Genomic DNA, 16,161 nt, shown 5'->3' on the forward strand with positions numbered 1-16,161 from the left:
CAGTGGGCAAATAAAGTGTTTTTCAGGTATTAGAAACACATCATAATTGCTCTGTTTTACTTGGAAGTTCTGATGATCGTTTCTGTAAGAATCCCGAGCCTCCAAGGTGATGTTAGCCATCGTAGGAGGAAGAAAGCTAGTCACTGGGTGCGTTGTGGCCTTCCACGTGACCTGTTGCTCCCAATATTTTCCATTCATTTGTAAGTTCATTTTATTCTAGCATATTATTGCCGGATTTTCGTTTGTTTTACATATTGAAATTTATTATTTTAATATGTTGAATTTTGCTCATGAATTATTTCTTAAGTATCGCAGTTTAGAGAAAGAATTTTAGTTTTGCATTCGTATTCATTTTGTGGATATATTAGTCATTTTCAAGGGATGTCCAAGAATACTAAATATATATTTTTTCGAGACGTAAATTTTAGATTGTAAATGGATTCATGTTCTAGTTGTTTATTACCTTTCAGTATATTAGTATATATATTAAAATCCAAGCTAAGCGCATGATTATGATTGTCAGCATTTTATTTTGTTTTCTAACTTGTGGTCAAGTGTTGCATTCGATTCCATATACGACCAGTCACAAGCCTACTACTGTAGATCTGTAGGCTTAGCAGACCCCTTAGGGACACTACTGCCCTACACCCTACTGTCTTTAGACGCATTGTCTTAGTCATCAAATAATTTATATAGTCGTTTATTATCCTTGGTAACCAGTGAGTGACATCTTAAAGTATTTTAAAAAAATAAACATTCGGATGAAAAAAATCTCCCAGTCTCTCCTACCTTCCTCAAATTTTTTCTTCCTTTATTTACTACAAGTACATGTACAAGGTAGGCAGTCCTAGCTGACATCAGTGATATATTACTATGTACAAGGTAGGCAGTCCTAGCTGACATCAGTGATATACTACTATGTACAAGGTATGCAGTCCTAGCTGACATCAGTGATATACTACTATGTACAAGGTAGGCAGTCCTAGCTGACATCAGTGATATACTACTATGTACAAGGTAGGCAGTCCTAGCTGACATCAGTGATATACTACTATGTACAAGGTAGGCAGTCCTAGCTGACATCAGTGATATACTACTATGTACAAGGTATGCAGTCCTAGCTGACATCAGTGATATACTACTATGTACAAGGTATGCAGTCCTAGCTGACATCAGTGATATACTACTATGTACAAGGTATGCAGTCCTAGCTGACATCAGTGATATACTACTATGTACAAGGTATGCAGTCCTAGCTGACATCAGTGATATACTACTATGTACAAGGTAGGCAGTCCTAGCTGACATCAGTGATATACTACTATGTACAAGGTAGGCAGTCCTAGCTGACATCAGTGATATACTACTATGTACAAGGTATGCAGTCCTAGCTGACATCAGTGATATACTACTATGTACAAGGTATGCAGTCCTAGCTGACATCAGTGATATACTACTATGTACAAGGTAGGCAGTCCTAGCTGACATCAGTGATATACTACTATGTACAAGGTATGCAGTCCTAGCTGACATCAGTGATATACTACTATGTACAAGGTAGGCAGTCCTAGCTGACATCAGTGATATACTACTATGTACAAGGTAGGCAGTCCTAGCTGACATCAGTGATATACTACTATGTACAAGGTATGCAGTCCTAGCTGACATCAGTGATATACTACTATGTACAAGGTAGGCAGTCCTAGCTGACATCAGTGATATACTACTATGTACAAGGTATGCAGTCCTAGCTGACATCAGTGATATACTACTATGTACAAGGTATGCAGTCCTAGCTGACATCAGTGATATACTACTATGTACAAGGTATGCAGTCCTAGCTGACATCAGTGATATACTACTATGTACAAGGTATGCAGTCCTAGCTGACATCAGTGATATACTACTATGTACAAGGTATGCAGTCCTAGCTGACATCAGTGATATACTACTATGTACAAGGTAGGCAGTCCTAGCTGACATCAGTGATATACTACTATGTACAAGGTAGGCAGTCCTAGCTGACATCAGTGATATACTACTATGTACAAGGTAGGCAGTCCTAGCTGACATCAGTGATATACTACTATGTACAAGGTATGCAGTCCTAGCTGACATCAGTGATATACTACTATGTACAAGGTATGCAGTCCTAGCTGACATCAGTGATATACTACTATGTACAAGGTAGGCAGTCCTAGCTGACATCAGTGATATACTACTATGTACAAGGTAGGCAGTCCTAGCTGACATCAGTGATATACTACTATGTACAAGGTATGCAGTCCTAGCTGACATCAGTGATATACTACTATGTACAAGGTATGCAGTCCTAGCTGACATCAGTGATATACTACTATGTACAAGGTATGCAGTCCTAGCTGACATCAGTGATATACTACTATGTACAAGGTAGGCAGTCCTAGCTGACATCAGTGATATACTACTATGTACAAGGTATGCAGTCCTAGCTGACATCAGTGATATACTACTATGTACAAGGTATGCAGTCCTAGCTGACATCAGTGATATACTACTATGTACAAGGTATGCAGTCCTAGCTGACATCAGTGATATACTACTATGTACAAGGTATGCAGTCCTAGCTGACATCAGTGATATACTACTATGTACAAGGTATGCAGTCCTAGCTGACATCAGTGATATACTACTATGTACAAGGTAGGCAGTCCTAGCTGACATCAGTGATATACTACTATGTACAAGGTAGGCAGTCCTAGCTGACATCAGTGATATACTACTATGTACAAGGTAGGCAGTCCTAGCTGACATCAGTGATATACTACTATGTACAAGGTATGCAGTCCTAGCTGACATCAGTGATATACTACTATGTACAAGGTAGGCAGTCCTAGCTGACATCAGTGATATACTACTATGTACAAGGTAGGCAGTCCTAGCTGACATCAGTGATATACTACTATGTACAAGGTATGCAGTCCTAGCTGACATCAGTGATATACTACTATGTACAAGGTAGGCAGTCCTAGCTGACATCAGTGATATACTACTATGTACAAGGTAGGCAGTCCTAGCTGACATCAGTGATATACTACTATGTACAAGGTATGCAGTCCTAGCTGACATCAGTGATATACTACTATGTACAAGGTAGGCAGTCCTAGCTGACATCAGTGATATACTACTATGTACAAGGTATGCAGTCCTAGCTGACATCAGTGATATACTACTATGTACAAGGTAGGCAGTCCTAGCTGACATCAGTGATATACTACTATGTACAAGGTATGCAGTCCTAGCTGACATCAGTGATATACTACTATGTACAAGGTAGGCAGTCCTAGCTGACATCAGTGATATACTACTATGTACAAGGTATGCAGTCCTAGCTGACATCAGTGATATACTACTATATACAAGGTATGCAGTCCTAGCTGACATCAGTGATATACTACTATGTACAAGGTATGCAGTCCTAGCTGACATCAGTGATATACTACTATGTACAAGGTATGCAGTCCTAGCTGACATCAGTGACATACTACTATACAGAAAGCCCCTTGTTATGCTGAGCATTTCGGGCATTTCAGTGTCCCAAGGATGCGACCCACACCAGTCGGCTAACATCCAGGTACCCATTTTACTGATGGGTGAACATAGACAACCGGTGTAAAGAAACACGCCCAATGTTTCTACCCTGGCTGGGAATCGAACCCAGACACTGTGTGAAGCGAGAGCTTTAGCCACCAGAGTCCTTATTTTTCCAGGCAGTTACCATGGAAATCACACCTCTTAAAATGACAGAGAGTTGTAATGTTAAGCCAGTTGGCCCTCTGATGGTAAATAAAACGAGCGACGAATTTCTTGAAAGTGATGAGAATTTGAATGCATTTGATGTGCTTAATCCTGTGTTACATGTACACAGACTGAGATATAAACACTCGTAATTGATCTCGACTAAATGATTTAAAAGAGACACGTGAGCAAACATTAAGATATATTTCTTGGAAAACGCTTCGATCCAAAGGATGAGATATCTAAATGAAGTGTGCACACGTGTCTCTGGTTGGATACTGCCAGCACCACCTGTCCTCCAGCCAATGAGATCTCTAAAAGAAAGCCACTCAACGATTATTATGATGCATAAGGAAAAAGGCACGTGAAAGAGTCTTTATTATACGAACGGTTCGCTCAATGGGAGCTGTTAGCTTGATAACCTCTCCTTAAGCAAAACGTTGTTATAATAAAGGTTTACTCCGTTTATCGTCTTTTTTTTTTATCTACTTGTCGGCTTGTTGCCTGTTCTGCTCACTGTGTGAAACTATGGCAACAACCAGTGATAAAAGACTCGAGAAAACAAAAGAACCTTTATTTGTAGAGGGACAAGATATCGTGAACTTTCTCTAATGTAAGAAATCCAAGGCAGGGGCGGCGCCAAAGGGCGCCAAAGGAGGGAGGAGTGTGAGCTTGGGGCCCTGAAGCCATCAAAACATCTCTCAGACCCCCCCCCCAGATAAAAACTGTAATAATACTGCTTCAAAACAAGCCTCCTAGCTTACCCCTGTTGCCCTTCCAACCCGAGAAACCACCGAGACCCCCCGGTATAGAAATTCTGGCGCCGCCGATGTTAGCAAGGAGGTAGTGGGTGAGGTGAAGATGGTGTAGTGGCCGCTGTACTTCCGGGCAACGAAGCACTGACACTTTACTATTGAAGACACTCGTCTCCAGCGCTATTCTTCGCCTGTCCTGTCTGCCCCGCTCACCCCAACTCTCTTGTCTTGTCTTTGCGGAGCACTGCCGCAGGTCTCCTGCAGTGCTACACACTACATATGAGGATTCAGAAATAAAATGAATGACAAATACCCCAGAGTTCTCATTACAAATTAAGATCAACTCTTTCTTTGGAATATAAAATGCATTGAGCTAAGTTGTACAGTATATTTTTCTATATTTACAAAAGACCTTGTCGAGCAACTTCCTGTAAAAATGACAGTAATTTCAAAACATTTAAACAGTTTCAGGGTTTAGCGCTTAGTTTCGATTATTATAATAATAATTTAACAATTTCACCAGAACAATCAAACATTTATTTGAAATGTTTAAATAAATACCCATATATATCCATGTATATAAATTTTATTAGAAAGTTCTACTCGCTAGTTACATAAACAGACACAAAATAAAGCTTTGAATGTCAGCAGTCAGCTAGTGTTTCCATGATTTACACTGTAAACAGCGCTGTTAACAGTGTAAACAGCACTATAAACACTGTAAACAGAAACATACTACTCAACATCATTATTTAGGACATCAGAAAGGTATCATCACCATAGGACACCACTCGGTAGTGATGGTGTAAGTCAGTGGACGCTTAAAACCACTGACCGGGTCAACCATTTGACTATGACCCGTGTCAGGAACCAGTTGTCCTGTTTCCTAACGAACAAAACACCATTATAACAACAACGCCTCATAGTCTAGATCATATGTTCAGCTGCCAACTCTGGTGGTTGTAAATTACCAATGATTAACGTAAGTGTAATCACACCCATTATACTCACTAATGTGTATTTTCTGGAAAATTATCTCTTTATGACAAACGTAGCTTTCGTCTACATACAGGCCTATGACACAAAAAATCACACAAACCCACATCGTTATGGCACCTATGTTACTGACTCGGCCCACATAATTTCAGAAGGGCGTTCAGACTGTTTATCTCAAGGTGGAAAACAAACAAGATGTTCTATTTTTTATCAACAAATCTTGTTTCTCTCAGGTTGGTTGGTTGATTAATGGGATTTTTAAAGCCATCATCAACAAGAAGAATCAACAAGGCTGCCTGTAACTTTTACACCACTAATCAAGAATATTTCAGTCCCTAAAATAGGAATTACAGAAAACCCTCAGCATATATAACAGAAATGTACTTCTAGGTGTATATATCCTCTGTTCTCTAGGAAACTTAAAAAGTTACATTTCAAATATCGTTCAAATATCTTAACTTTTTACCAGTTCGGTAAAACTATTAAAAAAAATAAATGGCCTATTTATAAAATCCATGTCAATATTTAAATAACATATTTATAAACAAAAGAAGCTTTTAAATTGTAATGAGGTGCCTTGTATAAATGTAAAAATATATAAAATATATATCTATAATATGGCGTTACTATAATAGGATAATGAGTGCCACACTGTATTTACTATTTCTTTAAATTAAAGCCCCATTAGTCATCACTCAACATCGACACCATGCCTAACCCTTCTAGGGTAGGGTAGGTGCCTGAGCCCGAGCCTTTAGCTCATAACACTGTCATTCCCATTAGCCCCCTTGGGGCGGGGATGACAGACCAGAGAGGCCTAGCTTGTGGCTAGGCCTGGGGACAGTTGGTCCCAAAGATGAGGAGGTACTTGTGCCTCCTCCCATGGGAGACTTAGGTCTCAGACACTCCCTAAAGAGGGAGCCAAGGCCGGGCCACCACTTGGAAAAGGCCCGGGCCGGGAGAATACCGGCGAATCTTTAATAATAAATAATAATAATCACTCAAAATTATGATCACATCAGATGCGGTCAAGACCGCACTAAAAACCTAACGGTTATAATCATAACCATGATTTTTAAAGAGTTGGACTGGTGAGCCAGTGGAAGGTCTCGGTCAGATGACCAAAAGCTCCAGCTGTGGGTCATCATATGACTAAGACCTGCATCAGAAAACACTTGTCCTGTTTCCTGACAAACCTAAGACCACACTAGACCTGGTCTTCAGACCTACACTGGCGGGCTAGCCATATGCTCGAGGCTCGCACTTAAACAAAAGCTATGAACTACTGTTTGTTTAAACAGTACCTAAACTAGTAATCTGTGCTAGTACTCGAAGTGGTAAAGCAAAGAAAATAGATAATGTATCTAAGGTGACAATTTATTTCCTGTACAGTTGTGTGTAGGTTTACGAATTATTTTGATCAAAAAAAGTAATTGTATTTTTTTTAGCCTAAGCATAAGTAACATGCCCAGCTCTAGTTTCAGCATTATGTTCACTGAAATTGTGTACAGCATAGTTCTCCACTACTCTATGGTGTTTAAATATACATGTTAAGCCCTTCTTATTTTGGGGGAGTAATGGTTTACCTAAAGCTTGTAAAATGGTCTTTGCAAACCCTCAAATATGATTTAATATGCGTTCCTCAACAAGCCTAGATTAAGGAAAACTAATGTAACTAACTTTTTTCAGTTAACTAGTAGTTTTTCTTGAATAGTGAAGATTGTTTTTATAAGCCATTTTAACTGTGGGTAAATATTTTCAGTCAGGATAATGTCACCTTGTGGGTTATTAAAGACGGCCTTCATTAGATAATTTAAACTAAACATAATTCTTGTGTAACTGACCAATGCAAATGTATTTAACAGTAACATAGTACAGTACTGTGAATTATTCTTTGGCATGAGTGATTTTGTATGATGTTTATCTTGGTTTAAATTATCATCATAAGTTTATTAAAAATATATACGCAGTTCAAGGTGAATATAATGACTGAGCTAAAGATAGCACAAGTTATCATAGACTAGTTCCTATTGGAGTCGCTGATTTTAATATGTCAGTAGTATTTGGTGTTTCTAGATGGTCACCCAACCAAGTACTAACCAAACCCAACATTGTATAACCTTTCTAATGAAATAAAAAAAATATTCTCAACATAGCATTATTAGTGGGTGTCAAAGGATTATGATATAACAGTGAAAAAGAGAGAGATTTCCTGTGTCTGAGTACAGATTATAAGAATGGTATTTTCAGGCCTAATCAGTTATATTGGGTATTTTCTCTACAACTTGTTAATTCAACTGACTTCTCACATATAAAAAAAATCGTTTCCAAAAGCTTGAACACATTTCAATTAATAAAAATATATGATTTCTATCAAACCATACCATAGGAAGGGATAGAATCTGCTGTCAAAGTCATAAAACTCCAGACCGACGCATTAGCCACTGGGCCAGCTGGCTACAGTTAAATTCGTCCAACTGGGTACATTTATACACCATGGGAAGGTTAGCATAGGCACCAATGTGACCAGAAATGCAAGTTTTTACAGACGATTCTCCCACCAGCGTGGCCGTGACGAACTCTAGCTCAAGTCCCCTCAAAGTCGTCAACATGACCCACGAAAGTCTGTTCCATCAGATACGTCTTTATTTTAACTCGTCTACCATCAGTTTACACAAGATATAACAAAATAAGCTCTCCCTAACATACATAAACAATCTCAGTAGGCAGAAGCTCATTTAAGTAATTTTTAATGTAATATTTTTTACAAATTATATCACGAAGCAAAGATTTTGAAAACTGCTAAATTCTATTCAGTAATTCAGTGTTTTGAGTCTCTCAACACCTAATAGTCAATTACAAATATGTATTTTAGATTTATTTTATTATAGAACTACTAAATCACACAAATTAGAGGACAGTATGAAAGTGGTTGATTCCATGAGTTTTCTTGAAACAGTCAAGAAAGTTATGAAACTAAGAGCATTGTCAATAATATTTTGAAGCTGAGAGTATTGCAAAGAAGCAAATGAAACTGAGTGTTCTCAATGAAGTTATGAAACTGACAGTACTGTCCATAAAGTTATGAAGCTGATAGTACTGTCCATAAAGTTATGAAGTTGATAGTACTGTCCATAAAGTTATGAAGTTGATAGTACTGTCCATAAAGTTATGAAGTTGATAGTACTGTCCATAAAGTTATGAAGTTGATAGTACTGTCCATAAAGTTATGAAGCTGATAGTACTGTCCATAAAGTTATGAAGTTGATAGTACTGTCCATAAAGTTATGAAGTTGATAGTACTGTCCATAAAGTTATGAAGTTGATAATACTGTCCATAAAGTTATGAAGTTGACAGTACTGTCCATAAAGTTATGAAGTTGACAGTACTGTCCATAAAGTTATGAAGCTGATATTACTGTCCATAAAGTTATGAAGTTGATAGTACTGTCCATAAAGTTATGAAGTTGATAGTACTGTCTATAAAGTTATGAAGTTGACAGTACTGTCCATAAAGTTATGAAGTTGACAGTACTGTCCATAAAGTTATGAAGTTGATAGTACTGTCCATAAAGTTATGAAGCTGATAGTACTGTCCATAAAGTTATGAAGCTGACAGTACTGTCCATAAAGTTATGAAGTTGACAGTACTGTCCATAAAGTTATGAAGTTGACAGTACTGTCCATAAAGTTATGAAGTTGACAGTACTGTCCATAAAGTTATGAAGCTGATAGTACTGTCCATAAAGTTATGAAGCTGATAGTACTGTCAATAAAGTTATGAAGTTGACAGTACTGTCAATAAAGTTATGAAGCTGATAGTACTGTCAATAAAGTTATGAAGTTGACAGTACTGTCAATAAAGTTATGAAACTGATTTAACACTTAAAACTTAATGTACTTTATTTCCTTCAACGTTCACTGTTAAGAAGTGTCTTTCTTCTGAACTCACAAATATTTTTGTTCTGAACCTCCAAACTTTCACACTTACAATAAATGACTTACATACAGGTTGAGATTCGTTGGTTAATAAGGTTTAGAGTCTATCACCTACACGAAGGTCATTAAGGCTGCACGTCACCTCTACAACACAAGTCAAGAATACTTTAATACCTAAAATAGGGATCACGGTAAACTCTGATCAGGGTATTACACGCATACAACTCTCTATGTATATATCCTCAATATTATTTATTATTATTATTAAAGATAAGCCGGCATTCTCCCGGCCCGGGCCTTTTCCAAGTGGTGGCCCGGCCTTGGCTCCCTCTTTAGGGAGTGTCTGAGACCTAAGTCTCCCATGGGAGGAGGCACAAGTACCTCCTCATCTTTGGGACTAACTGTCCCCAGGCCTAGCCACAAGCTAGGCCTCTCTGGTCTGCCATCCCCGCCCCAAGGGGGCTAATGGGAATGACAGTCTTGTGAGCTGTAAGCTCGGGCTCAGGCACCTACCCTACCCTAGAAGGGTTAGGCATGGTGTCGATGATCCTCAATATGAAATCCATATTCCTTTTACTATAGATTCATTAAAATAGCTGATTACACGACATATTTATATAAAACTATGTCAAAATTCTGCACGAAATTAACTTATAACTATTATATGGTTAGTCATTTCTTTGTAATATAATAATATATTAGTGACAAAATATGATATGGAAACTTCCAGTGCATTTTAAGTCTAACTGAGACACAAAATAATGGTATTAACGAGTTAGTATATAACAATGAGTGTGAAGAGTGGATGCAGTGTAACAGTGACCTCAGTGCAGTGTAACAGTGACCTCAGTGTTCTTTCTTGAACAATGTGTTAAGACGAGAACATACACGTGGTATTAAATATATCAGTCTTAATGTTACTACCCCATAATGGCTATTGACTGCTTCCCATATAACATTTTTGAGGTTATTCTGTTCTATTCATCTTAAAGTCAATACTCATACATATACTTTCATGTCAAGTTAATTAATAATTACATCAATAGGATAAAAGAATAATAAATAAAACTATATAACAGGGGAAAAAATATACCCATTTATATAAATCTCAAGAGTTACATATATATATATATATATATATATATATATATATATATATATATATATATATATATATATAGTTTCTTAGAAGTAAGACTACAATATCGAGAAATATAAGAGGAAAATACAGCAGTAGTTCTTTGTAATTATGTAAGTATTAGCGAATATATAATACCTTCAGATCCATTTATTGTTCATACATCTAAAAGATGTCACACTAGTGTATTTAGGTGAAGGTAAAGATACGTGTGGCAGAAGACTCTCTTGAGGAAATGTCTCACTGTACGGACACCTTTATTTAATAAGTGGAAAAAGCTCTGCTTAGGGCGAAAAACTGCGTCAATAAAGACCTGCGCAAATATTACTAGAATTACCGACTATGTTAGGTAAAAGGAGAGGCTCATGCGTCCTTTTACCTAAGAATAAAGGCTTATTTTTACTACAAGTGTCTATATTGCTGGTAGCAGTAGGCTTTCCCCCAGTGTACTTAAGAGAATATTAATCACTGAAGCACATGATTTTAGAGGCCAAACAAATGAGCAAAGAGCATTGAGTGTTCTTTCCAGCAGCAACTGTACCCTAAAGTCCAGTTCCACTCAGCGAAAATTATTCAAAAGACTTGTTGTCGAGCCACGGCCTGAAGACTGGCAGACTGTTTGGGTACTGGGCACCTTTCTTCTTCTTAAGAGTCCCATCTGAATTGCGGTACGGGTAGGTAGCCATCATAATAGGTAGTTGCAGTTTGATCTCTTTCTCCAGGTTGTTGGGTTCAATGATGAACTGTGGAAAGCATAAAACATTGTATATATTTAAAATAAATGTAAAGCCGTAGGAAATGCCTTTATTTTGAAAAACGTTTTGGAGTCTGCAAAATCCTTCCGTGATAGAATGTGTGAGTGTGGTGAAAGTGTTGAATGATGATGAAAGTATTTTCTTTTTGGGGATTTTCTTTCTTTTTTGGGTCACCCTGCCTCGGTGGGAGACGACCGACTTGTTGAAAAAAAAATATATATATATAATATATATATAATATATATATAATATATAATATATAATATATATATATATATATAATATATAATATATATATATATATATATATATATATATATATATTTAAAACAATTTCACAAAGATAAAACTAATTCGATCTAATAAACTTATCAACTTATTCAAAGGCAGTAAAATTAGCGTGTGAACAATCTCTATGGATGTTGTGGAAAATTTGGTAAAATTTTCTTATAATTAGTAATGTTTATGTGAAGAGTTTATATAATGTAATGTAAATCTTCTTCTTCTTTCAACAAACCGGCCGTATCCCACCGAGGCTGGGTGGCCCAAAAAGAAAAACAAAAGTTTCTCTTTTTAAATTTAGTAATTTATACAGGAGAAGGGGTTACTAGCTCCTTGCTCCCGGCATTTTAGTTGCCTCTTACAACACGCATGGCTTACGGAGGAAGAATTCTGTTCCACTTCCCCATGGAGGTAAGAGGAAATAAACAAGAACAAGAACTAGAAAGAAAATAGCAGAAAACCCAGAGGGGTGTGTGTATATATATATGCTTGTATATGTATGTGTAGTGTGACCTAAGTGTAGGTAGAAGTAGCAAGACGTACCTGAAATCTTGCAAGTTTATGAGACAAAAGAAAAGGACACCAGCAATCCTACCATCATGTAAAACAATTACAGGTTTTTGTTTTACACTCACTTGGCAGGACGGTAGCACCTCCCTGGGCGGTTGCTGTCTACCAACCTACTACGGTTCAGGATTGCTTTTTAGAACAGGTTGTGACAGAACCAACTAGAGGAAACAATCTGCTTGACTTGGTTCTTGCCAACAAAGATTCACTAATTAATAATCTTGAGGTTAATGATGAGCTTGGGGAAAGTGATCACAAATCACTTAGTTTCAATATATCATGGAATTACCCAGATAACTGCAATCAAATCTCTGTCCCAGTCTTTTGCTTGGCCGACTTCATGGGCCTGAAAAATTACCTGGGTGGGCTAAATTGGGATGTCCTGACTATGGGTCAGGTAGGTGATCTTGGTTGCCAGTATGACGTTTTTCAGAGCATAGTTCTAGCTGCCCAGACAACTTTTATTCCGAGTAGGGAAATTAGATCTAACAAAAATTATCCTAAATGGATGAACAATAGATTAAAACATCTCACTGGTCAAAAGAGAGGCATATATAGGCGTATCAAAAGAGGGGATGGGCAGTTAAGAAATCAATATATTCAATTAAAGAGAGAAATAAAGAAAGGAATAAGAAAAGCAAAAAGGGATTATGAGGCTAAGGTCACAAGGGATTCAAAGACAACCCAAAAGGGTTCTTTCAGGTATACAGAAGTAAGATTAGGAACAACATTGGCCCACTTAAGAGTAACTCTGGTCAGATCACTGACAGTGATAAGTATATGTGTGAAATTCTAAATACCTACTTCCTCTCAGTTTTCACCCAGGAAAATACTAGCGATATTCCAGAAAAAAATAGATTATGTAGAACAGGATGATAATAAACTATGAACGATTGCGGTAACTAGTGACATGGTCCTCAGACAAATAAAGAAACTAAAACCTAACAAATCCCCAGGCCCTGATGAACTGTTTGCAAGGGTGTTAAAGGAATGTAAAGAGGAACTTAGCATACCTTTGGCTAATCTTTTTAACATATCACTACAAACTGGCATAGTGCCTGATAAGTGGAAAATGACAAATGTAATACCTATTTACAAGGCAGGTGACAGGTCCTTGGCTTCGAACTATAGACCAATAAGCCTTACCTCCAGAGTGGGAAAATTTATGGAATCAATAATTGCCGAAACAATTCGTAGCCATCTTGACAGGCACAGATTGATTAATGAATCTCAACACGGTTTTACAAAGGGACGTTCCTGTTTTACGAATCTACTAACTTTTTTCACTAAGGTGTTTGAGGAGGTAGATCATGGTAATGAATATGATATTGTGTATATGGACTTCAGTAAGACTTTCGATAGAGTTCCACACCAGAGGCTATTGAGGAAACTTAAGGCACACGGAATAGGAGGAGAAATTTTTTCCTGGGTAGAGGCATGGCTGACATATAGACAGCAGAGAGTTTGCATAAATGGGGAGAAATCAGAATGGGGGCACGTCACAAACGGTGTTCCTCAGGGGTCAGTGTTGGACCCGTTGTTGTTCACAATTTACATAAACGACATAGATGAGGGAATAAAGAGCGACATAAGCAAATTTGCTGATGACACCAAAATAGGCCGTCCAATTCATTCTAATGAGGACACTAGAGCACTCCAGGATGATTTGAATAGACTGATGCAATGGTCGGAGAAGTGGCAGATGCAGTTTAATATTGACAAATGCAAAGTTCTAAATGCTGGACAGTTAAATAACCATGCCACATATAAACTAAATAATGTAGATCTTAATACTACTGATTGCGAAAAGGATTTAGGAGTTCTGGTTAGCAGTAACCTAAAACCAAGACAACAGTGCATTAGTGTTTGCAATAAAGCTAACAGAATTACTGGCTTCATATCTAGAAGTATAAATAATAGAAGTCCTCAGGTTGTTCTTCAACTCTATATATCCTTGGTTAGGCCTCATTTAGATTATGCTGCTCAGTTCTGGTCACCGTATTACAGAATGGATATTAATGCTCTGGAAAACGTACAGAGGAGGATGACAAAGATGATCCCATGTATCAGAAATCTTCCATATGAGGATAGACTGAGGGCCCTGAATCTGCACTCTCTAGAAAGGCGTAGAATTAGGGGGGATATGATCGAGGTGTATAAATGGAAAACAGAAATAAATAAAGGGGATGTAAATAGCATGCTGAAAATTTCCAGCCAAGACAGGACTCGCAGCAATGGTTTCAAGTTGGAAAAATTCAGATTCAGGAAGGATATAGGAAAGCACTGGTTTGGTAATAGAGTTGTGGATGAGTGGAACAAGCTCCCGAGTACAGTTATTGAGGCTAAAACGTTGTGTAGTTTTAAAAATAGGTTAGATAAATACAGTGGGTGTGGGTGGGTGTGAGTTGGACCTGACTAGCTTGTGCTGCTGGGTCTGGTACAGTGCTCCATCCTTGAGTGGAGGTGACCAGACTGGGTTGGTCATTGGGCTAATCCGGGGGGGGGGGGGTCATTCGTCTAATCCGGCGGGGGACATGGACCTGCTCCGCATGGGTCATTAGGCCTATTGCAGTGTTCCTTCTTTCTTATGTTCTTATGTTCTTACATGTAATGTCCGCCTCCCAGTGAATTAATTTTCACTACAGGTATGTTAATTTATATTGGCCAATATGAATTGTCTACCGAAAGTGAGGCGTTAGGCTATGACACCAAAATTTTAATTTGGTGAGTAATACTGAAATGTTCTTTATACTTTTCTGATCATGTAATTGATTTATATTTATTTAAAATCACCCAAGAAAATTACTCAGGTCAATTAATTGATATTACCGAATATATACAGTCCACATATAAGTTGTCAATGTTACTGGCATATTTTTTGCAAATAATAATAATATATGTTGTAATAACAATTTGAGGTCCAGACGTGTAAGATACGAGCTGAGAAGGTGGGCACGAAGGAAGGATATTATTGTGACCTGGTGACCTTAAAGTCCCACTTGACTGAGGTACATCAATATTAGTAAGTGTAAACTGTTAGATGTACCAAAGTTTCTTCACAATTATGGGGGTGAAATGTTAATTCAGGATATTACCGCATAATTTCTCACAGATGTAACGGAAGTGTTTGGGTGAGGCTTTATTCTTGGTATATACTGTGATTCAGTATGCATATGTATGGTAATATATACACCTACAATTATGCGGCTTATGGCGGCGTTTCTTTCATCAGGGACGAATAGATACAGTCCCTGGTGGACGAAATGTTTTCTTGATAAAATGCAAATTGTGTTTTATTAACGGGGGTAGAGATGTGGTTTCGTCTTTGTGGTGCTACTCTCTGCCCTGAGCGAAAAGTCTGTCTTTACTCTGCTTAATGGAGAGAGATGAAACTGCTCATAGTAATGGTAAACTTAAATATAAAAAAAAATCTGTAACAGAAGATTAAAGTGTGTACTCACAAAGACGTCGTACTGTATCCGTATGAGATGGCAGCCACGGAGGTTAGTTGGTGGTAGCGGTGGTACGTACAGTTCCTCATACTTCCAGTCATCTGTGTCACTCGGCTTCACTTTTCCTCTCGACACAGACGACAGCTCCCGTGTCTCGGTCTGGATCACTTTGCTCTTGGAGATGTATTGGATAGTCTGTGAGATCAACCAAACTATTACCAACAACTCTCACTCTAGACCAGCGGACCATGACATACTTACACAAGAATATCTAGAACGTTACCTACGTCAACTGTCAGACTGGAAGTATTTTGTACTTGAGTTATATTAAAGTTATATACGGCATCTCGTTATCGTGTGTGAGGGCTGGTTAATAGGGGTTTTAAACTTATAGATTACACTAGGATCATTAACGCTGCACTGGTAACCTGTTCACCACCAGTCAAGAATATTTTAATTCTTAAAACATGGAGAATTTCTCGCTGAGAGAAAGGCATCTC

The 16,161-nt window shown here is 37.8% G+C and overlaps 1 protein-coding gene across 1 annotated transcript in view; it reads right to left on the minus strand.

Annotated features, from left to right (window-relative positions):
• Positions 1-10,633: 10,633 nt before the first annotated feature.
• Positions 10,634-16,161, minus strand: part of LOC128690577 (arrestin family protein Vdup1) — a gene marked incomplete in the record, with an annotated part of 78,714 nt that continues 73,186 nt past the window's right edge. Inside the window, 2 exon segments of the mRNA XM_070089709.1 lie at positions 10,634-11,348; positions 15,671-15,856. Of these exon segments, the coding sequence (XP_069945810.1) occupies positions 11,175-11,348; positions 15,671-15,856 (360 nt within the window).

The sequence above is a fragment of the Cherax quadricarinatus genome, chromosome 29 (assembly GCF_038502225.1).
Source record: "Cherax quadricarinatus isolate ZL_2023a chromosome 29, ASM3850222v1, whole genome shotgun sequence".
Classification (NCBI taxonomy): domain Eukaryota; kingdom Metazoa; phylum Arthropoda; class Malacostraca; order Decapoda; family Parastacidae; genus Cherax; species Cherax quadricarinatus.